The 22,011-nt window shown below is 40.3% G+C and overlaps 2 protein-coding genes across 11 annotated transcripts in view; both read right to left on the bottom strand.

Moving 5' to 3' along the window:
- Positions 1 to 2,691, bottom strand: part of Phka2 (phosphorylase kinase regulatory subunit alpha 2) — a 92,643-nt gene extending 89,952 nt beyond the window's left edge. Inside the window, exon 1 of one of the 4 annotated variants that reach the window (XM_040744118.1) lies at positions 2,051 to 2,659. In XM_040744118.1, the coding sequence (XP_040600052.1) occupies positions 2,051 to 2,128 (78 nt within the window). In that variant the 5' untranslated portion in view covers positions 2,129 to 2,659. Of the gene's footprint in view, positions 1 to 2,050 lie in introns of all 4 variants that reach the window. The other 3 variants (XM_040744119.1, XM_040744117.1, XM_040744120.1) reach the window with 3 other exon arrangements.
- A 4,100-nt stretch (positions 2,692 to 6,791) lies between these two features.
- The window catches only part of Adgrg2 (adhesion G protein-coupled receptor G2), a 130,188-nt gene continuing 114,968 nt past the window's right edge, over positions 6,792 to 22,011 (bottom strand). For all 7 annotated transcript variants that reach the window (XM_021229602.2, XM_021229600.2, XM_021229601.2 and 4 more), the window contains 5 exons: positions 21,041 to 21,140; positions 19,979 to 20,262; positions 12,818 to 12,919; positions 11,693 to 11,845; positions 6,792 to 8,502 (listed from right to left, as the gene is read on the bottom strand). In XM_021229602.2, coding sequence (XP_021085261.1) covers positions 8,318 to 8,502; positions 11,693 to 11,845; positions 12,818 to 12,919; positions 19,979 to 20,262; positions 21,041 to 21,140 — 824 coding nt within the window. In that variant the 3' untranslated portion in view covers positions 6,792 to 8,317. The remainder of the gene's footprint in view (positions 8,503 to 11,692; positions 11,846 to 12,817; positions 12,920 to 19,978; positions 20,263 to 21,040; positions 21,141 to 22,011) is intronic.

Raw genomic sequence — 22,011 nt, forward strand, 5'->3', positions numbered from 1 at the left:
GCTGTCCTCGAATTCACAGAGATCCACAAGTCTCTGCCTCCAGAGTGCTGGACTTAAAGGTGCCACCACTACCCTGCTAAAAAAACTAAGTTTTATCAGTTCTCCTTATAGCTCACTCTATCGTAGTAATGGAAGGAAAGGTTTTCAACTGGAATTTTATAGTTGCAATTCTGAGAATGTTAATCTGTAATTACATTCTGAGAATGAAAAACAAATGTAACTTCGTTTTGTTGTTTTATGTGCATTGGTGTTTCACCATGAGTGTCAGGTCCCCTGGAACTGGAATTACAGACAGTTGTGAGCTGCCATGTGGGTGCTGGGAATTGAACCCAGGACTTCTGGAATAGCAGTCAGTGCTCTTAATCACTGAGCCATCTCTCCAGCCCGAGGTTTTTTTTGTTTGTTTGTTTTTTTGTTTTTACAACACAGGGTTTCTCTGTATTGTTTTGGAGGCTGTCGAGCTAGCTCGGCCTCGAACTCGCAGAGATCTGCCTGCCTCTGCCTCCCGGGTGCTGGGATTAAAGGCATGCACCACCACTGCCCGGCTCAAGTTTTTTTTTTAATGAAAAAGTAACCTCCTTTTATCTGTTTACTCCCTCTTCAATACCCAGCCAGAATGCTATTTCTCGCAGAACTCCTTCCTAGCTAAATATGGCTTGGCTGGGGGTGGCGGTGGTGGTGTCTTTCTCCAAAGGTCTCCAGATAAATACTACAGTCCTTTATGAGTAGTTTCCAAAGCTCAAGTGTTTCTCCTAAGTTTGCAGAAAGTTCTTTTGATGGCAAAAGTTAAGCTGGTCTAAAGTGAAACTCTGCTGTAGTCTTTACTTATTGCATTTAGTGTGAATATTCATATTCTGATGCAGAAATAATAATGGATGTAACTAAAAGATATTGTGTGGAGTACTGTGGCTATTATAATGTATATATGCATATGACTTGTTAAAATCCAGACATTTCTGGCTTACAAGCCACATTTGGCCCCAAAGTGTTTCAAACAAGGAACGTTGAACTTATACCTCATTCATAAATTCCACCGTGCTATAAACATTGTTTTTCCCCCAATCCAATCTAGGGCATTGAGAACACCAGGTAAGCTGCTATACCACTGAGCAACACCACCAGCAGCACCATTCATTGATTTTATGTAGGCACAGAACTTTGTACAATGTCTTGAATATAAAAGCAACATAGTAAGTATTTCCTGAGTGAAGAGTCAAGGTTGAGAAATCAGCTGATAAGAAAAAAGATGATTTGGAAATGACCATGGGTCTCCAACTTGTAGGTCAAGCCTCAAACCACCAACTGCTACTTCCTTCTTTGACTCTGAAAGCCCTAAAAATAGCCACTGTTGATTGAAGGCAAGCAATATAGCTGCTGTCTTCACTGAAAACAAAAATAGCTCAGTGGTCTTACACTGGGGACTCACGCACAACTTTCCAAGTGCAAAGCATAGCAGGCATATTCATACCTGAGATCATATGCTTAGCTTTACAGCTGCACAGCCAGCCTTGGTGATGATGCTATGTGCTCAGAAGCTCTGTTAGCTGCAAAGTAGCAAAGAGAGTCACAGGGCCCTCTGAGGTAGATGTCTAACAAGGTAACTCATGGGATAGGCATTAGCAGTTGCCCACACTCAGTCAGATGGAAGCCTTAGTTTTTTGTTTTCCATTCCCGTCTACTGTCCCCAGAATTCACTGTTCTTACTTAGTGTGCTCTGTTCAACTTAATACACCTCTTTCTTCCAAAAGAAGCCCTCAGGAAGGACACTGAGGGGGTCGTTCTGATTTAAAAAAAAAGGGGGGGGTCCAAGAACGCTGTAAAACAGCCTCAGTAGCTGTTCAAAGACCAAAAAGCCTGGCTTGTGAGTAAAAATAAAAGGAATAGCAATGAGGAAAAAGGCTAATAACCGGCTACCAAGGACTGAACTAAAGTAGAAAATCTCTTAACGAACTGCGACCTCTCAGGTCTCAAGAGTAGACAGAGGCCTAGGGGAGAGTGACTCACATCAGAGGGCAGTTTAGGGTGTTCTCTCGGAATGGTCTCCGTTTACCTGGTAACACAGGATGGTTTGCTGCACCAGCCTCGCGTACCCGTCCAGCCGGACCCCAGAATTGCTCCTGCTCCGCATCTCGCCCACGCTCACGGGCCGCAGCGCAGAATCTGCCCCGTGGTGTCTGCCAAAGTTGCAGCCTCCAAGCTGGCCTGATCCCCAAACACTCAGCTTCAGTGAGTGCTCCGAACAAGGCTGGGCGGGAGGAGGTCAGGACTTTTCAAAATGATAGAACCAAAGTATGATTTGCAAGGCAAGCCAACCAGAGTTTCGCACCGCTGGGCGGTGCGGGGGAGGAGACCAGCGTGGCGCTATCGCGGCCCCGCCTCTACCAAGCTCGCAGCTGCCTCAACGGTTTTTAGTCCTGGCCCAACCATGCAAGACAAACCTGTGACTAAGATCTCGGCGAGAGAATGGCTTTTGCCATACTCTTTGGTTTTCGGGACTTTATGAGATGGCTCTGGGTTGCCTGGATTCCCACCCGAGCTAGATTCGGCTCCTCCTCCCGCGTGGAACGGAACTCTCCAAGTATTCACCGGAGTGGGGGGGGAGAATAAAGAGGAAGGCCCGTGGGAGCCGCGGAGAGCTGAGCTCGGAGCGGGAATTAAGTTTTGTCATTGGCCTCTCTTCTACCTTAACCTGCCTCCAACCCTAGCTGAGGCAATAGGAACACAGCCCCTCAATTGTGGCCACCTGGATGTCAGGGCTACCCCTCAATGCGGCTCGCACCAAGAAGTAGAGCCAGTGGAGTCCTGCCTGAAGGACGCACATTAAGAGGTGGCACCCTTTGCTCGCAGCCCCACCCCTGGTCCGCCTCCTCTGGGGAGCCAAATCCTGCTGGTACTGGGCTGATGGGGAAAGAAAATGGGCCAGCCCGCGGGAGACACAGAGAACCTGGATCCAGGCAGAAAACAAGTCGGCTTTCTGCGTCAGCAGTGACAAGGTCTTCTGAGCGGGCCACCAAACTCATCTGAAACCTTGACATCCTTCCGATGACCCGCCCTGGCCCAAACCTCACCTGGAAACAATCCCAGAGTGGAGCCTCACAAAGAAAGCAAAAAAGGAGGCCTGAACACTGTCCCCCATATTCACTCCTGGCACCTGTGGCCTCTGACCTTAGCCCCGAGGAGAGTCTTTCAGCTCATTTACGGTAGTGTAATTTGAAACTTGGCATCCATTAATTGTCGACTTAGCTAGTTAACTGCAGGCTACATTCTTTGACCCAGTCTCCATTGTCCACCAAAATCTGGTCCACACTTGAATTCAACTGGGCAGCTACTCTAACGTAATGGCTTTTACAAACACTTCGCTATTCTCCACTTTGACCCATTTCCTTGCCTGAAACCTATCTTTTTGTGCCTTAAGGACTATGTCATTCCATGCTCCTATTGGCTTTCCCCATTTCCTGGTTTCCTAAGGCAATTTCTTTAGTAAAGATAAGACAAAGAATAAGTTCAAACTGCACTTTATTCCAGTTCTGGTTGTTTGAATTTTAGTGTTTTTATCTTTTGGGATAGACTTTCTAACTTGTTGAGTGATGAAGTCAAGAGTATTTAGCTCATGCTTGGCTCATAGAATAACATTTAAATGGAATGCTTACTGAAATAACCTGGTATCTCCTACCATGCCTGACACAGTGTTGATCGAACACGTGTTTAGGGCTCAATATTGATTGAATTGAAACGAGTCCTGCTTATTTGAGTCCCCTTTTGATTGATCTTTAATGAAAACACTTAACCAACCCCTTATCAACTCACATACATTTTTTTTCCCTGAGACCTTCTTGTAATAGTCTTGTCATGGAACCCAGGCTGAACTTCACTGCATTATATATCCAAGACTGGCCATGCCACAAACTTATAGCAGTATTCCTTTTCTTAGCATCCAAAGTGCTGGGATAATAAGCATATACCACAACACCCAGCTCACATACTTTTAAACGTCGTTTTCAAGCATTGGTCCCCCTCATACCTCCTACCCTCCCTTCCCTCTTCTCAACTCCTTTTTGTCTGTTTTAATGCTAGCTCTTGAGTTATGAAGCAGTGCATGATATACTTCCATGCAGGACTTGCTGTGGTCTCTGGAGTAAAGAAGATTAAACCTTAAATTATCATAATCAAATCCCATTAGTAATCTTTATGTGTGTCTTTACTAGCGATTCCCTATATTAATCTGAATCAAAAAGTTTGCTTATTTTTATGAAGGCTCGTGTTCTCATTGGAAGCTGCTTAAGAATCTATTTTACAGGTCAACATCCAAAGTGGAAATATCATGTCTTTTGATTCTAAAATAAAGCATCCCATGTCTGACTAGAGGGTCCATTCTTTTTTTCATCAATATTTTTTATTTAAATTAGAAATATGCATGCTTCACATGTCAATCCCAGCTCCCTCTCCCACCTCTCCTCCCTTGTCCCTCCACCAGCCCTCCCAGCCCCCCACCCAATCCCCACATCATTCCCCAGGGAGGGTGAGGCTCTCCTTGGGGGGATCTCCAAAGTCTGTCATTTCATCCAGGACAGGACCTAGGCCCTTCGAGGGTCCATTCTTAATCAACTTTCTGGAGCTAACTGATTAACCAAATTAAGTTATTTCTATAACAATTTAGTTTAGTTGCCCTGGAATCATTTTACTTTTCCATTACAATAGTGTAAAGACTGTTAAATTGGTCTCTGCTCCAACTTGTTGCAGATATATAAAATGGAGCTAAGAGGACACACCAGGGACTATAGGGTTTTTTTGCAGTGAAGAACATATATATATATATATATATATATATATATATATATATATATAGTTTTAAAAGCATATATTTTAGAACCAGAAGCAGTGATACACATCTGTAATCCCAGCTCTCCGGATACTAAGTCAGGAGGGTTCTGAATTTGAGGATATATATATATATATATATATATATATATATATATATATATATCCTCAAATATATCCTCAAATATGTGTGCATGTGTGTGTGATAAAATACTGTATAAAATTCTCAAATAATTAATAAAATATTATTTTAAATGCTATTTATTGTATAAGACTTTTTAATTTAATTTTATCTGCTTTGATTTCTTGATGTTACATCTGGAAACTGAGGTGAAAGAAAAATGAATATACTGCTAAGAGTGCTTGATTCAATTTTATGTTCCTTTTAAAAATATTCATTTTATTTTATGTGTATGAGTGTTTTGCCTGCATGTATGTATGTGCACTATATTTGTGTCTGGTGCCTTTAGAAGTCAGAAGAGGTCACCAGATCTCCTGGAACTGGAGTTATAGATGACTGCGAGCTGCCCTATGGGTGCTGGGAGCCAAACTCAGGTCTTCTGCAAGAGCAAAAAGTGCTCTTAACATCTGAGCCACCTTTCCAGTCTAAATATTATGGTTCTTATTGAACTCACTCAGATATTCCTTTTTTCTGTCCCTCAAACTCCAAGGAGGAGCTGAAGAGAGACAAACTGAATAGTCTTTCATTGCTGTTCTGGAGACAAAAAACAAACAACAACAACAAAAAAGCCGGGCGGTGGTGGTGCACACCTTTAATCCCAGCACTCGGGAGGCAGAGGCAGGCAGATCTCTGTGAGTTCGAGGCCGGGCTGGTCTACAGAGTGAGTTTGAGACCAGCCTGGTCTACAAGAGCTAGTTCCAGCACCGCCTTCAAACAATTCCAGAGAAACCCTGTCTCGAAAAACCAAAACAACAACAAAAAAGCACTAGACAAGCCTGCTTGGTGAGTGTGTCACTCAGTAAATGAATTCTCCATTGAAATGCCCTTCAAAAAACACCTGCCTCCAAGATGACCTTATTAGATACAACAAGAGTCACCAAGTGCAACAGTTTGTACCATTTCTGCTGAGGGCAATTACAGTGCAGCTCATTAAAGTCTGCAGAAGTCCTGGGTAGAATCAATGATTGCAGCGTTTTCTGGGCAGAAATTTCTCCAAAGTACAGAGAAATACTTCAAGTGTTGGACACTGCTTTGACATTCTCCGAATACTAGTAGCTCCTCTGTCTCCCTTACAACAGAGTCTCAGTTTCCAGGACCAATTTTAAAAACAGAGGTGGATGCTTCTCAGAAACATTTGTCTCTGTCTTGTCATGTTATTTCTCTGAATTGATGAACAAATAAAAAACCAAGAGAATTTAGCTTAAGGACCAGACATGAAGCATGATACAAAAAACAAGGATGGTAGGAATCGAAGGACCTGTGGCACTGTGCTTTTTAGGTGCACTCTGGCATGTACATTGCTTTGTGAGTTTGAATTCTGAGGTCTCATTCACCCTCATCCTCAAATCTAGAGTGTTTCATCACCGTCCAATCAGTTTGCAACTTGGCTTCTCTATAGCGGCTCAGGAGCCTGGAACGAGAGCCTGTTCAGACAGTTCTTGTCTAGAGACAGCCAGCTCTCCCCATTCGTGGTTTCCACATGCTAACAAGACACAAAGCCTCTTAAATCTTCTTTCCACTTTCCTGAAATCCATCTGTTTGAGGCTGAGGAAGAAGACATTTAGATGGGATCCGAAGTGAGTTTCATCCATTTCCTACAGCTCAATAGCAGCACGTGTTAAAGAGAAGTTTTTGAAAGAGTGAGATCAAAAGAAAATAGCCCTTGGAAACCATTCCCATGAGACAGGACAAGTCCTTTTCTAATCTCATAGTCTAAAACTTCAGAAGGTGTGTCCTACCGCATTCTGTGCCATGCTGGCAGGGCATGGAGGGAAGAGAATGCAAACCAAACTTAAAGGTCTTAACTGAGAATTTATTTCATTGATTTATAACATTTCTGTCCATTGTAACATATAAATACAAAATAATTAAATAATTTGGAGAAGAAAATTTGCAAAGACAAATGTGCACACACAGAAATGTATAGTCTTACTATGGTTAGTCTGGAATACAACATTTACTTGAAATATATGCAAGGGAACTTTAGTGAAAGACCTAACTAAAAGAATTTGTAATGTTCCTAATAAGGACGTAATGTACTTGAGGCATCACTCAAGCAGGTATAGATGAGAAGCAGGATAGGCCCTCTAAAACTAGGAACAATCAGAGTTGGAGATGTACATATGTTATCACAGGATAGTTCACTATTTCCAGTAGCTGCCCCCCCTTGTCACTATACACTCTTCAAGATTTGACATGTTTTTAAAAATACATACAAATGTGATTGGACCAGAATGTAGCAGTCGTAACAATAATGTACCATGCAGTTGTCATTTAAAGAACTGATTTGTTTGCCATATATACACTCTTGAAAAGTAATCCTACTCGGATCCCCTCTTTGGAAAGGATCTGGGTATTTGAGAAGTGGCAATGTATATATTTTCCACCTTCACAATCTTCCTGACATGGTTGAGATTACAGTTTTATCCTCTATCACCATGATATTAAACTAAAGATCTTAATGGGGATTCAGTAATTTGATCACTGGGGATGAAGTCTGGGCATGGGTGTTGGCATTAAGTGTCAAATATGGTCACACAAGTAATTCTCTGCATAAGGATGTACCCAAGAAGATGATCAGGGCTAAAATGTGGCACAACTGTTTTCCAAACTATAAGCTCATAAGGCTGTGCCTGCCCAGTGAGGGCACCTTTTCTTGATTGCTCAAAGGCAATTTCTGAGCTAATTGTGGCACTGTCTGTTTATAATTGTTTAGTCTGCATTTATCATTGTTTCTTGATTTCAGCAACATTTCTGAATTTCACATCCTATATGATCTCCCAAAAGAGGATTAGAATTCACTGAATCGGTAAGTTATCACATTAGATAAAATGACGAAACCATGATTCTACAAAAGAATAAATTTACACAGTAGAAAATAAATATAAAAAGGTAGAGATGTGATTTTTGACATGTGAGTCACTAGAATTTAGCTTATGTACAACGAATGCATGCACAACTAAACTCACCAACAGACTGAAGTAAACATTTTTTTCTAGGATGTTATCAAGGATAACACCCTATTTAAAATGTGACAGGAAATGAACATTCATTTTTCTTTGCCTAGATCTTATTCTGTGGTTTTAACAACAATCTTCTTTCAAATGAAAGATAAGAAACCAAATTGCAAATGTCTAAAGAACATAATTATGTCATGGTTTATTCTTCCAAGAATAACCACTGCCCACAACTAGCTTATGTTCCTTTAGAGGTTGCTGAGTAGAAAACAAGCTGATTTTCATACATCTCACATTGTGTAAGAAGAATACTGGACACTTCACACCATCAGCATCATGCTTCAATTTTAGAAGAGGAGAATCACATTTGCTCAATAAAGTGTAAGCTTCCCCGCTTTGAAGTCCTTCTGAGTGCCATCCGGCTTTTACCATTGCAGGAATCTTCCTTGTCACTAAACATGTGTTGTTTCCCAGCGAGATCATGAAGGCACACATCTCCATTCTGAACGCTGAAAGAGACCCCATTCCTCTCTGTAGACGCATTGCCTGGATAAGGAATATCAAAGTTGGTGTCATGAAGTAGCCAGAGAAAGCACTGAAGACCAAGAAATGTAATGTTAAATAGGTACACCAGAAATGAGTCTTTAAAAAACACCCATCCTATGTTTCCGTATTTTATTTTTATTCCTTCTCTAACGTCAGTGACAGTAAGCACAACAAATTTGAAGTTGATCAGAAACAAAATTCCTACAGCAGTTTAAAAAGAAGTGAAACAGTCAAAATGGCAGGAAAAAAGCAAGACTTTTTTTTATTTTCAAAGACTCATTTCCTAACTCCAATTGAATACATTGAATTTAACTGTATATAAGATAATCTAATATTTAAGATTAGCAGAGATCCTATAGACACACTTATAGGCTCCTGGTTCCCCGTAATTCCTATGAAATAAAATTTTGTATTAGAAGATAAGCCCAAAGAACCATCTACAAACAGTCATGGCAAGAAGAAATAATCTCTCTAATCATTTCTAACTCTGTCTTCTGACAGTTATCCCAATAGCACAATTTCCCATGAGGAAGCCATGGATTCCAACCTAAGGGTCCAGCCAGAGGACAGCAGGTAATTAATTCAGTGGTACCTGTGATTTAGACCTACACCTCCCTACAATTAGCAGCCTCAGATCCTTAGGACACAGCATCTATGAGCTTTTAGCTACTTAGCACCATCCTTCTGATAATTACACCGTTGAAAGGCTATGTGCAAAGCTGAATAATAAGCCCATTGGTATTTTCATGGTACAATTATAATAATGATGAGACTAGCACTGAACACATGATACATATTGTCTCACTTATAGTTAGTGCTAAGGGATGGGTGCTATTTATTCCATCTCACAGATGATATGACAAGAATTATAGAAATTAAATGCTCTGTCTGAAAGTCTATGGCTCAAAGGTGATGGACTGAACACTTGATAAGGTTGCTTTCCAAGTGTGAGCTTGTGGCCCTTTGTACTAAATTACATGACCCTAAGGCAACTTGGAACTGAAATATGTCACATTCACGCCAACGAGGCAGTGGATATAGTTAACACAACCCCATATGTGTCACAGCTCAAATAGGGCATGTGACTGTCTGAGGCAGCTGTTCTAACTTAGGCATTTTGGTTTGAGGACATTTTGGTTGCAGGAACAATTTGTTCCAGCATAATAAAGCACTCAGCTGCCAGTTTCTTTTTTGAAATTCCCATTGCCATTCCTCATCTGGTGTAAGGGCTGACAAGCCAGAGATGTTCATTTGACAGGCATATTATCCTTTTTGAAACATGTAGCCATTCTGTTGGCTGTAAAGTGCCCCCCACCACCGTCAGACATCAAAATTAACTGTGTTAAACAGGAGTGTCAAGATAGGCTGCTTCTATAAGATCTGCGCCCCTGAAAAAACGACAGCATTTTTTGAGAGGGCTAGGCGTGTGAAGCCTCACCTCTAAGCTCTTTTCCGAAAATGGAAAACTCTAGTGATGGATCAAGAACCCCAAAGACACAGGAGTCTAACTTATAGATGATCTAGCTTGATCATGTCTTTTTACTCCCTTCAACTTGCTCTCTCACTCTTACTAAGCAGCTTTCAACTCCCTGTTTTTACTCCAGGGATCTACAATGCACCATTCCTGATATGGCAAGTTGGCATTGGGCCCAGAACTTTTACTCTTGGTATTGACAGTGAGGATATGAAGCCACATGATAGCAATTTCTTATCTTTTACAGCGATGGTTCTCAAAGAAGGACAATTTATTACCTTTCTTCACACGGGACAATGTCTGGGAGCATTTTTTGCTTTCCACAACTTGGAGCAGAGCACTGCTGGTTCTACTGGGTAGAGAGGCTAGAGATGCTGTTCAACATCTTGCAATTCTCTAAAAAGAATTATCTAGCTCCAAATGTCACCAGTGCCTGAGACTGAGACGTCTTGATGTCAAGGAATCCCATTGTATCTTCTTTGTGTAAAAATGCATGTGTGGTATGCATTCACTTGCATGCTAGTATGTATATGAGTTCACAATAGTGCACAAATGCACAAGTAATGTGTGCCGGAATGTATGTGGAGGTCTGGGGTTGATGGAGAGTGTCTTCCTTGATTGTTTTCTACTCTATATTGAGGCAGGGTTTCTCACTGAATCTGGAGCTGTTACAGCTGGTCTGGCCAGTCAGTTTCCTTGGGTGTTTCCTGTCTCCATCTGCCTCTTGTGTGCTAGGATTACAGAAGGGCTGCCACACCCACTGGGCTTTTAAGTGTGTTCTAGGGATTTTGTCCTTGCCCGTCTGCAGCACCCGGTGAGCCATCTCCCTAGCTAACTCCAGTTGTATTTTTTTAAAATCAAACTATCAGAAGCCCTCATCTTTATGAGACTAAAAACTATTTGGTAGAGACATGAACCTTCTCACAAACTGATTTGAATTAGTAATGGAAAAAATTAATGTCTTCAAACAATGGACAAAGGGAGATTGTCCACTGAAAGGAGAAAATATACTGGCATATAATAAGTTTTTAATAAAATGCAAAAGATACATTAAGAAGCAGTAGAAAGAAAAATAAGCAGGATAAGCTTCATGAGTAATGAACAGCCCAGTCTTGGTGAGAAAGAAAATGTAATGAAGTTTTAGCTAGAAATTTTAGACTTAATGAGTAAAAGAAGCATAGCTGTAATAATCTGTTCATATTCAGGAGACACAGATAGTGACCAATATTGCTCACAATTCATCTTCCAGAATTTGATGTATTCATGGGGACATGGTTGCTGTCACAAGGCAACCACATTGTGGGAAAACATTAACAAACATGGAAAGTGAAAAACAGGAAGGCTTCAAAGTGCTAAGGGTGTACATGAGTAATTGATAAGCTTTTTAAAATAATATCGTTTGGTAATTTAGGTACTGCTCTTACAGAGATAGTGCAGCACGTCTTTGGGAAATATTTAAATTATGATTTGACTACAAAACCTTTTAGGTTATGGTCAATTCCCATTATGGGGAACTAAATCTTCTTTTAAAAAAGTCATTCTCGTATTAGCTTTACAATAAATAAATTTGGATTTGTAAATGTTCTGGCTTATATGGAAAACTCTATTTTGATCCACTAGTCATAGGTGTAATCATTCAGTTTGCTTTGCAAGATGAAATACTTCAAAAACTAAACACTGGCTTGAGAGACACTATATTGAGACAGACATACATACCATTCCCGCTTGCGTGCACTGAGCAATCATTATTCACTAGTAGTGTGGTGGAGTTAGTGGAGTTACAGCTTGACTGTAAGGAATTTGAAGAGCTGGATACTCCTTGGTTTACAGTCTGCTTCTTTAAACCATTAGTAGCAGTTTTACTCCAGTCTACAGCAGAATAAGCATTACAGAAAAACAGGGCGGTATGTTGAAGCTCAAATGCAAGAGACAGGTCAAAGTGTAACAAGTTCTAGCAATTGAATTCTCACTTCAAGATAGCATAGGGAACTCACACCTTTGACAAGCTGGTGTTCTAAAAGGTACCTTCACTTCCACTGCATGTATTTACCTTTCAAACAACTGCCTCATTAAAAGGAACTTGTGTCCTCCTGGAACTAAAGTCTGCGTTAGCTGTATTGTCTGGAAATACCCACTGAATTAGGGAGTAACCCAGAGCCTCTCTCCCTCTGCCCTCACGAGAACATAAATCAACTCTGCTGTGGTAATTGTTCTCGAATCCATACTGATGACTGATCTCCACACACTGCCATTGTCTAAATACAGACCCCAGCAATCATCAGATACTGAGAGGTGGCATTAATGCAGAAGGAAGCTAGCTTTTCAAACAGGACTTTAGTCCTCTTCTTAAAAGGAAAGATAGAAAAGGAAATGAGCTTTTTGCTCTATCAGCCAACCGGTAATATGTGAAAAGAACTACAAAATAACCAAATACATGCCAAAGCTTATATACAAAGTCTGGCCAGTTAACAAACGAAGCCCCTGACAACCTGGACCTGTGAGAAAGGGTGAGTCGAGCCTAAAAGTATTATGAAGGAAAATATTAAAAATTACTTTGGGAAATGAAAAACATGAGCTCAATAGGAAACAAACTCTAAAAATTTCACTGTTGCTTCATTCAAGAAGTAGTTGGTCACTAACTATATTGCTCACAAAATTCTCACGTAGGAAGAATTCTTTTTTTTAACCCCTTAATGATCAATGAACAGCATTTTCTGTTGTACAGGTAGTGTTCCCCTGCCTTCCAGATCTGACAACTCCTTGGCAATGATTGTGTTCATCTTAATGTATACATTTATTTTCCTGAGATTTGAGAGAAGAAAAAGGAAGGCAAATCTTTACCAGAATTTTCAGCCAGCCGTAATTTTCCACAACAAACATACCGCCTCCACTGTTTCCTGACATTCTCTTTTGCTGCACAGTAGAAGATGAATATGAAGAAGCCTAAAGGGAGAGGAAAAAAATCCAAACCATTCTTCAGTGAATTCCAGATAAAACCTGCATCTTGGGAGTTTGCTTTGCACAAAAGAGGAAATCTTTGGCAGTTGTGAACCAAAGTGAAATTTGGTTAATTAAATAAAGTGTCTAAAATCCAAAGCTTTAAACAAAAATATCTGTAAATGGAATGCCTATAAAAGGACTTGTATTTCCACGGCAAAAATTGCCATCTCTTGTCCCAGGTCTTGTCCTCATCCTTCTCTGTCCTGGTAGTCCACGCCATCTACCCAGGATCCTAGCTGAGGCCTCAGCTCCTGCTTCTAGATTCCTCTGGACTTGCAATCTAGTTCCAAGTTCTGTCCAATGTCATCTCCTCCCCAGTATCATGTGCCTCTTCCCTATGCCAGGTGCCTTGCTTTGATCATTTGGGCCTTCTGCTCTGAGCATCAAGTCTGCAGAATGTTTGAATTTATCTATCTAACATCTTCCTGCCTTCTTTCAAGGTGTAAGGACAAATTCCCCTGATGTTCCAGCACAGAAAGCTAGCTGCGGATTTGAACAGGCCTTTGGACTTGCTTCCTACATACCACTGTCCCCAGTTACAGGGGCCAGGGATCCTTACTCGGCACTGCCTCTGTCAAGACCCCAGACCTTTGCTAGTAAAATATTTGTGGAACGTATGGATGAATTCTGAACCCTCTCACTGCCCCAACACTTACCTACTTTTAAAATATGCATTTAAAACCACCAGATTTGCTTCTAATGGGGTATATATATGAGAGCCTCAAGAGGTGGCAGACAGTGCACATCTTAGCCTAATATTACCATGGAGGCTCCCTTAGCTGCATGAAGTGAAATACAGCATGTGTGAGAGAGGCATGCATGGAGATGTGCACCAAAATAAAAAATCACATACACAGCTCACTTTCAATCAAAAACACTGTAAAACTAGGCTTTTGGTCCCTTTTGCAGAAGGAGCAAATTAATTCTAGTCATTTACGTTCTAATAAGATATTCTGGGGAAATGGAGCAAAAGAGGGAAGTTTGCATGATTATTAAGTCACATGAAGGCAGGTACATAGATTTCATGTTAATGATTAATGTGAATTTGCATAGCATATATTTTTTCTCTTAAAATATCTACTACTTTTAGTATCCCATTGTTAGGATATAAAACCTTTCTTGAGCCAAATGTGGTGGCGCATGCCTATATAATTCCAGCACTGGAGAAGCAGAGGTGGGAAGACCACTATTTGTCTGAGGCCAATCTGGTGAATGCCAGTCCACCAGGGGTATATAACAACACTCTACCTGAAAAGCCCCCCTCAAAAACCCCAAAACAAAAAAATCCTTAATGTAATTTTCTTGTTTTGTTTTATATTTATTATGACATAGTACAATACCTGAATGCACCAATTTAGGGACTGGTATGTTGTAAATAAAAATACCAGCCACATATAAATAGCTGTGTGTGTGTGTGTGTGTGTGTGTGTGTGTGTGGCCAAGATAGGCATTAGAACTGTACTTCTGGGAGGCATTTCTTTGTAAACTGGCAAAATTATCTGTTGCCTGCTGGGGCCATGAAAGGGCAGTATGGAAGCCAAAAGCAACATGAAAACAAGCAGAAGAGAATGTAATGGAAAGGAGTTGGAATAAGAGAAAGCCAAGGGACAGTTTTTTACTGTTTCTGTAATATAAACCTATCAGCCAGCTGGGCTTTTAATGCCAAAGCACTTCCATTAAAAATTACAAGCTGACAAGACTTTTATTTTTATTTTTCCCATTGAATCTTTTTTATTTTTTATTTTTAAATTTAAATTTAAATTAGAAACAAGGTTGCTTCACATGTCAATTCCAGGTCGCTCTCCCTTTCCCTCCCCTCCACCCATGCCCTCCCACCAACCCCCCCAATATCCCCTCATTTCCCCAGGGAGGGTGAGGCCCTCCATGGGGATGTCAATAGTCTGTCATTTCATCCAGGGCAGGTCCTAGACCCTCCCTCAAGAGTTCAGGATGAGAGTGCATCTCTCATTGTTGGATGCAAGTCCAAAGTCCATTTGTATACCTAGGATAAATACTGATCTACTGCCCAAGGCTCAATAGATTACCTAGGCCTCCTCACTGACACCCACATTCAGGGGGTCTTGATCAGTCCCATGCTGGATTCCCAGGCATCCGTTTGTGATTCAAGAGGGGTATATCCTTGTCAGGTCAGCTGTTGCTGGGGGTTAAACCAGCCCAGTCTTAATCCCTTTGGCCATCAGTCCTCCCTCTTTGTCACTGGCTTTCTTGAGTTCAGATCAGTGTTTAGCTGTGGGAGTCTGCCTCTTCTTCCATCAGCCACTGAATGAAGGTTCTGTTTCCCAGACTCTCTGGCCATAGGACTGTAGGATGGCACTCCCCAGATCTATGTCTAAAATCCATATATGAGAGAGTACATGCCATGTTTCTATTTTTGTACCTGGGTTACCTCGCTCAGGATGGTTTATTCTAGTGCCATCCATTTGCCTGCAAATCTCAGGATTCCATTGTTTTGTTCTGCTGAATAGTACTCCATTGTGTAAATGCACCACATTTTCTCTATCCACTCTTCAGTTGAGGGGCATCTAGGTTGCTTCCAAGTTCAGGCTATTACAAATAATGCTGCTATGAACATAGTGGAACAGACATCCTTGTTGTATTAATATACATCTTTTGGATATATGCCTAAGAGTGGAGTTGCTGGGACTTGTGGTAGGTTTATTCCCATTTTTCTGAGGAATCTCGATACTGATTTCCAATGTGGATGAACAAGTTGGCACTCCCACCAGCAATGGAGGAGTGTTCCCCTTTCACCACATCCTCTCCAGCATAAATTTTCGTTGGTGTTTTTGATTTTAGCCATTCTGACAGGAGTGAGATGGTATCTGAGAGTTGTTTTGATTTGCATTTCCCGGATGGTTAAGGATGTTGAGCACTTTCTCAAGTGCCTCTCAGCCATTTTAGACTCCTCTATTGAAAATTCTCTATTTAGTTCTGCAGCCCACTTTTCATTGGATCCTTTGGTGTTTTGGAGACTTGCTTCTTGAGTTCTTTGTAAATTTTGGATATCAGCCCTCTGTCAGATGTGGGGTTAGTGAATATTTTTTTCCATTCTGTGGGCTGCCTTTTTGTCTTGCTGACTGTGTCCTTTGCCTTACAGAAGCTTCTCAGTATCAGGAGGTCCCATTTATTAATTGTTCATCTCACTGTCTGTGCTACTGGTGTTATGTTCACGAAGCTGTGTCCTGTACCAATTCGTTCAAGGGTACCACCCACTTTCTCTTCTAAGAGGTTCAATGTGGCTGGATTTATGTTGAGGTCTTTGATCCATTTGGACTTAAGTTTTGTGCATGGCGATAAACATGAATCGATACGCATTCTTCTACATGCCAGCCTCCAGTTATGCCAGCAACATTTGTTGAAGATGCTTTCTTTTTTCCATTGTATAGTTTTAGCTTCTTTGTCAAAGATCAGATGTTCATACATGTGTGGGTTAATATCAGGGTTTTCAAGGTTTTCAATTCTATTCCATCGGTCTACCTGTCTATTTTTGTGCCAATACCAAGCTGTTTTCAGGACTATAGCTCTATAATAGAGCTTGAAGTCAGGTATGGTGATGCCTCCTGAAGTTCCTTTATTGTATAGGGATGTTTTAGCTATCCTGGGCCTTTTGTTTTTCCATATAAAGTTGATTAGTGTTCTTTCAAGGTCTGTGAAGAATTGTCCTGGTATTTTAATGGGGATTGCATTGAATCTGTAGATTGCTTTTGGCAAGATTGCCATTTTTACTACATTGATCATACCTATCCAAGAGCATGGGAGACCTTCCCATTTTCTGAGGGCTTCTTTAATTTCTTTCTTTAAAGATTCAACGTTCTTACGATACAGGTCTTTCACTTGTTTGGTTAGAGTTACCCCAAGGTATTTTATGTTGTTTGTGGCAATTGTAAAGGGTCATGTTTCTCTTATTTCTTTCTCAGCCCTTTTATCATCTGTATATATTAGGGCTACTGATTTTCTTGAGTTGATCTTGTAGCCTGCCACTTTGCTGAAGGTGTTAATCAGGTGTAAGAGTTTCCTGGTAGAGTTCTTTGGGTCATTTATGTAAACTATCATATCATCTGCAAATAGTGGAAGTTTGACCTCTTGCTTTCCAAATTATATCCCCTTGATCTCCTTTTGTTGTCGTATGGCTCTGGCTAGAACTTCAAGTACAATGTTGAAAAGGTATGGAGAGAGTGGACAGCCTTGTCTTGTTCCTGATTTTAGAGGAAATGCATTGAGTTTCTGTCCGTTTAGTTTGATGTTGGCTGTTGGTTTGCTGTATATAGTTTTTATTATGTTTAGGTATGTTCCTGTTATCCCAGATCTCTCCAAAACCTTTATCATGAAGGGGTGTTGGATTTTGTCAAAGGCTTTTTCAGAATCTAGTGAGATGATCATGTGATTTTTGTTTTTCAGCTTGTTTATATGGTGGATTACATTGATCGATTTTCGTATGTTGAACCATCCCTGCATCCCTGGGATGAAACCTACTTGATCGTGGTGAATGATTGTTTTGATGTGTTCTTGGATCTGATTTGCCAGTATTTTACTGAGTATTTTTGCATCAATGTTCATGAGGGATATTGTTCCGAAGTTCTCTTTCTTAGTTGTGTCTTTGTGTGGCTTGTGGATCAAGGTTATTGAAGCCTTAAAGAAAGAGTTTGGCAAAGAACTTTCTGCTTCTATTGCATGGAATACTTTGAGAAGAATTGGTATAAGCTGTTCTTTGAATGTCTGGTAGAATTCTGCACTGAGGCCATCTGGACGTGGACTTTTTTTTTGGTTCGGAGACTTTTGATGACTGCTTCTATTTCCATAGGTGTTATAGGTCTATTTAAATTGCTTATCTGTTCTTGATTTAATTTTGGCAAGTGATAGCTTTCCAGGAAATCATCCATTTCCTTTACATTTTCGAGTTTTGTGGAGTACAGGTTTTCAAAGTATGACCTGATAATTCTCTGAATTTCCTCACAGTCCGTTGTTATGTCCCCCTTTTCACTTCTGAGTTTGTTAAGTTGTATGTTCACGCTCTGGTGTTTGGAAAGTTTAGACAAAGGTTTGTCTATCTTGTTGATTTTCTCAAAGAACCGACTCTTCGTTGCATTGATTCTTTGTATTATTTTCCTAGTTTGTACTTTATTGATTTCAGTCCTCAATTTGATTATTTCCTGGCGTCTATTCCTCCTGGAGGTGTTTGCTTCTTTGGGTTCTAGAGCTTTCAGCTGTGCTGTTAATTCTCTAATATACCTATTCTCCAGTTTCTTCATGTAGGCACTTAGTGCTATGAACTTGCCCCGTAGCACTGATTTCAAAGTGTCCCATAGGTTTGGGTATGTTGTGTCTTCGTTCTCATTGAATTCTAGGAAGTCTTTAATTTCTTTTTTTATTTCTTCTTTGACCCAGGAATGGTGCAGTTGTGCATTATTCAATTTCCATGAGTTTGTAGGTTTTCTGCAATTTGTGTTGTTGAATTCTAATTTTAACACATGGTGGTCTGATAAGATGCATGGAGTTATTCCAATTTTTTGTAGCTGCTGAGTTTTGATATGTTGCCAAGTATGTGGTCGGTTTTTGAGAAGGTTCCATGGGGTGGTGTGAAGAATGTATATTCTTTTTTATGTGGATGAAATGTTCTATAGATATCTGTTGATCCAAGTTGGGTCATTACTTTTATTAGACCCTTTGCTTCTTTGTTGAGTTTCTGTCTGATATTCCTGTCTAGTGGTGAGAGTGGCATGTTGAAATCTCCCACTATAAGTGTGTGGGGATTTAAGTTTTAGTAATGTTTCTTTTACGAATGTGGATGCCTTTGTATTTGGGGCATAGATGTTCAGAGTAGACACTTCATCTTGGTGGATTTTGCCTGTGATGAGTATGTAATGACCTCCTTCATCTCTTTTGATTGATTTTATTTTAAAGTCTAATTTGTTAGATATTAGGATTGCTACCCCTGCTTGTTTCTTGTGTCCATTTGATTGGAAATTTTCCCCCAACCTTTAACTCTCAGGTAATGTCTGTCTTTGAGGGTGAGGTGTGTTTCTTGTATGCAGCAGAAGGATGGATTCTGTCTTCGAATCCATTCTGCTAGCCTGTGTCTTTTTATGGGTGAGTTAAGGCCATTAATGTTGAGGGATATTAATGACCATTGATTGCTCATTCTTCTTTTACTTGGAATGGTTGTTGCTGTTGTTGGAATTATGTGTGGAATTTCACCTCTTTGTTCTTTTGGCTGTTGGTAGAGTGGGATTCTCTAATGCCTATGTTTTTCTGGTTGTAGTTAAATTCCTTGGGTTGGAGTTTTCCTTCCAAAACTTTCTGTAGGGCTGGATTAGTGGATATGTATTGCTTGACAAGAATTTTATAACACTCCTACAAAAGGAATTAGTAATTTGCTTTTCTAAAGAATACAACTGCTAGAGTCCCAAAGTCAGAGTGGCTGGGCTTTATTACCATGGGGGAAGCTCGGAAGTTAAGGGACCTCCCCCAAGCCTACCCCAGGCCTACTCAGGGCAGCTTGGCAACTTCTAGAGATTAGCCCATGGCCAAGACCACTGCCACTTGGGTTTATTATGTTCCCATTTGTCATTTTTTGTTTCCAATCGAAGACCCAAACCTAAGCCCCAGGTCTGCGTGGTGAACTCTTAACAGTAACATGCTATCTGGGTTTTTCCTGTGTGTGAGTTCTCCTTTCATAAATTAGCTTAGAAAATAAATAAAAAGGAAGGAATCAAGAAAAGGCAGAATAATTGGCTCTCCAAGAAAGAGTTCCTGGCAGATTCCTTCAATAATCTCTCCAAGGAGATGAGGATGGATAAAGGGAAAACTCACTATTTCTCAAAATTAGTAAAATGCCTTTTTTCTAAGGACCCCAAAGCTCCTTTTCTCAGCATTAAATTGGTTCTAAAGGAGTACATCTTTAGCCACTAAATACCCTTAGAAGTGATATTTTTTATTTTCCACTGGACTCTTTGCGTCCATATTTAATGTTGTAGTGCTTACCTTGTAAGGTGTTAAAGACAGCGAAGAGATACATGAAGGTGACATTAACTGGTCCCCAGGCAAAGAGGGCAAAGCCCCAAGTAATCCCCAGTAAAAATGTGAGGCCAGCAATACTTCTGAGGTCTTGAATACTAGTTTTGCGCTGTGCTCCCAATTGCTTCTTCCTTTTAATTCGACAGAGCTGAACCAAGACAACGATGAACATGCTGACGTTCAATAGAAATATCACACAGAAATATCCCACAACTGTGATATAGAACACCGCATTGCTGTTGATCCAGCAACTGGATGGGGGAGTGGAGAAGAGGAAAACGTTATAATGCTGGAAGCATGCTTGCTCCCAGTGACGCACTGAATCTATAATGTTTGGCTGAGAACATTTTTTTTCTTTAAGTACAAAAGAAAAAATGATAAAATGCTCTTCTCCACAATCATTTACAGTTCTAGGGAACAGAATCTAAGCATTTATCCTAGGACACTTGGTAATGAAGAATATTTTAGGGCCTGGAGAGATGGTTAAGAGTTTCCAGCGGATCCAAGCTCTGTTCCCAAGACCTATGCTGGGAAACTCACAATTACCTGGAACTTCAGCCCTAAAGGGATCTGATATCCTCTTCTTGCCGGCTTCCATAGACACAAACAAGTGGCACACACTCATGTATTCATATACATATACACAAATAAAAATAAATCTTAAACTATTTTAAAACCAATTTTAAAGCATTCAGAACTGTGTAAACTGTAGTTATCCTAGTCCTCATGTCCTTATTAATATAACATTATGAGCATTTCATTTTTATCAGCGGGTAAGTGTCTTAATATACTTCTTCCTAATATGTATAGTCTCTCAGAATAATTCCTCCTAATTCGCTAATTAAATAGTAGTGTGGCATTTTCAGCTACCTAATCTCATTACACATGATGATGAAGGCTCTTGTTAAAAGCGATCTTAGATTTTATTAAGATGATAGATATAGCCAATAGACTGATTAGATTCTCTATTTTCTTGGAGAATTTAATTTTCTGGTTCCCTGAACATTCCTATCATGAATTTATACTTACAAGTCATCTGGTGTGCCACTGGGGAATTTCCCATAAGATCCAATCCCATAATTATCTGGGGATATAGTCAGGACAATAGTCACAACCACAGCTGGTACCCCTGAAACATGGGAAACATTAGTCACACAGTTCTGACAACCAAAGAAAGACTGACTGGAGGTCATTCTATTTTCCTTCCTGTGGCATGAAAGAGAGCTATTCATCAGATGAGGATTCTTTTCAATTTTGCCACATGGATGGATGCTTTGGCAGCCAGAACTACATTTTTGGCTAGTGGTCTATAAACAGAAGTAATTTGCTGCACTGTGGTCCTGCCCTCTAGAAACTACCTGCAAGGTCCTCCACTCTTTACCCCCAAACCAAGAATAATCTTGGAAACTCCATCTTGAGGCAGAGTCTTCATCAACTGGACTTCATAAATAACTATAGAGATGCCTTTCTTCCATTCAACTTAGATGCAGGTGACTGAGAAATGATCTGCTGAAATCAAGGCTTATCTCTTATAGCACCTAGTGTCACCATTAAATCATACATGTCTGGGATGTAAATTTAAGAGTAAGCAACTCCCAGTGAATCTTTCATTATAAAACTAAAATTCCTCAGTTGATTATTTGGAACCCAAAGATGAATGGAAAAACCTGTTTTCACTAACTTAGGGTTGGTGATGCTACTATGTTGGTTTTCTCAAGGGCCCATGAGTACTTCTCTTAAAAGGAGGCACAAGAGGGATCCTGACAGTTAAAATGGCTTTTAGCTAGGAAAAGATGCCTCACAGGTTGTCACTCACCAGCCCCATGCTGCCACTCTACACTACACCCAGACCAGCCAGTCTGCCTCACTGCTCTGGTAAATAAAACAACAATGACAATAATGCTTTTTTATAGATTGGCTGGGGTGTGTGATACAGTCAAATATATTTTTCATTTTAATTCATTTGAACATCTAATGATACTGATATGATGGTTTCCTAA

Source organism: Mesocricetus auratus, unplaced genomic scaffold (assembly GCF_017639785.1).
Source record: "Mesocricetus auratus isolate SY011 unplaced genomic scaffold, BCM_Maur_2.0 Super-Scaffold_100003, whole genome shotgun sequence".
Taxonomy (NCBI): Eukaryota; Metazoa; Chordata; class Mammalia; order Rodentia; family Cricetidae; genus Mesocricetus; species Mesocricetus auratus.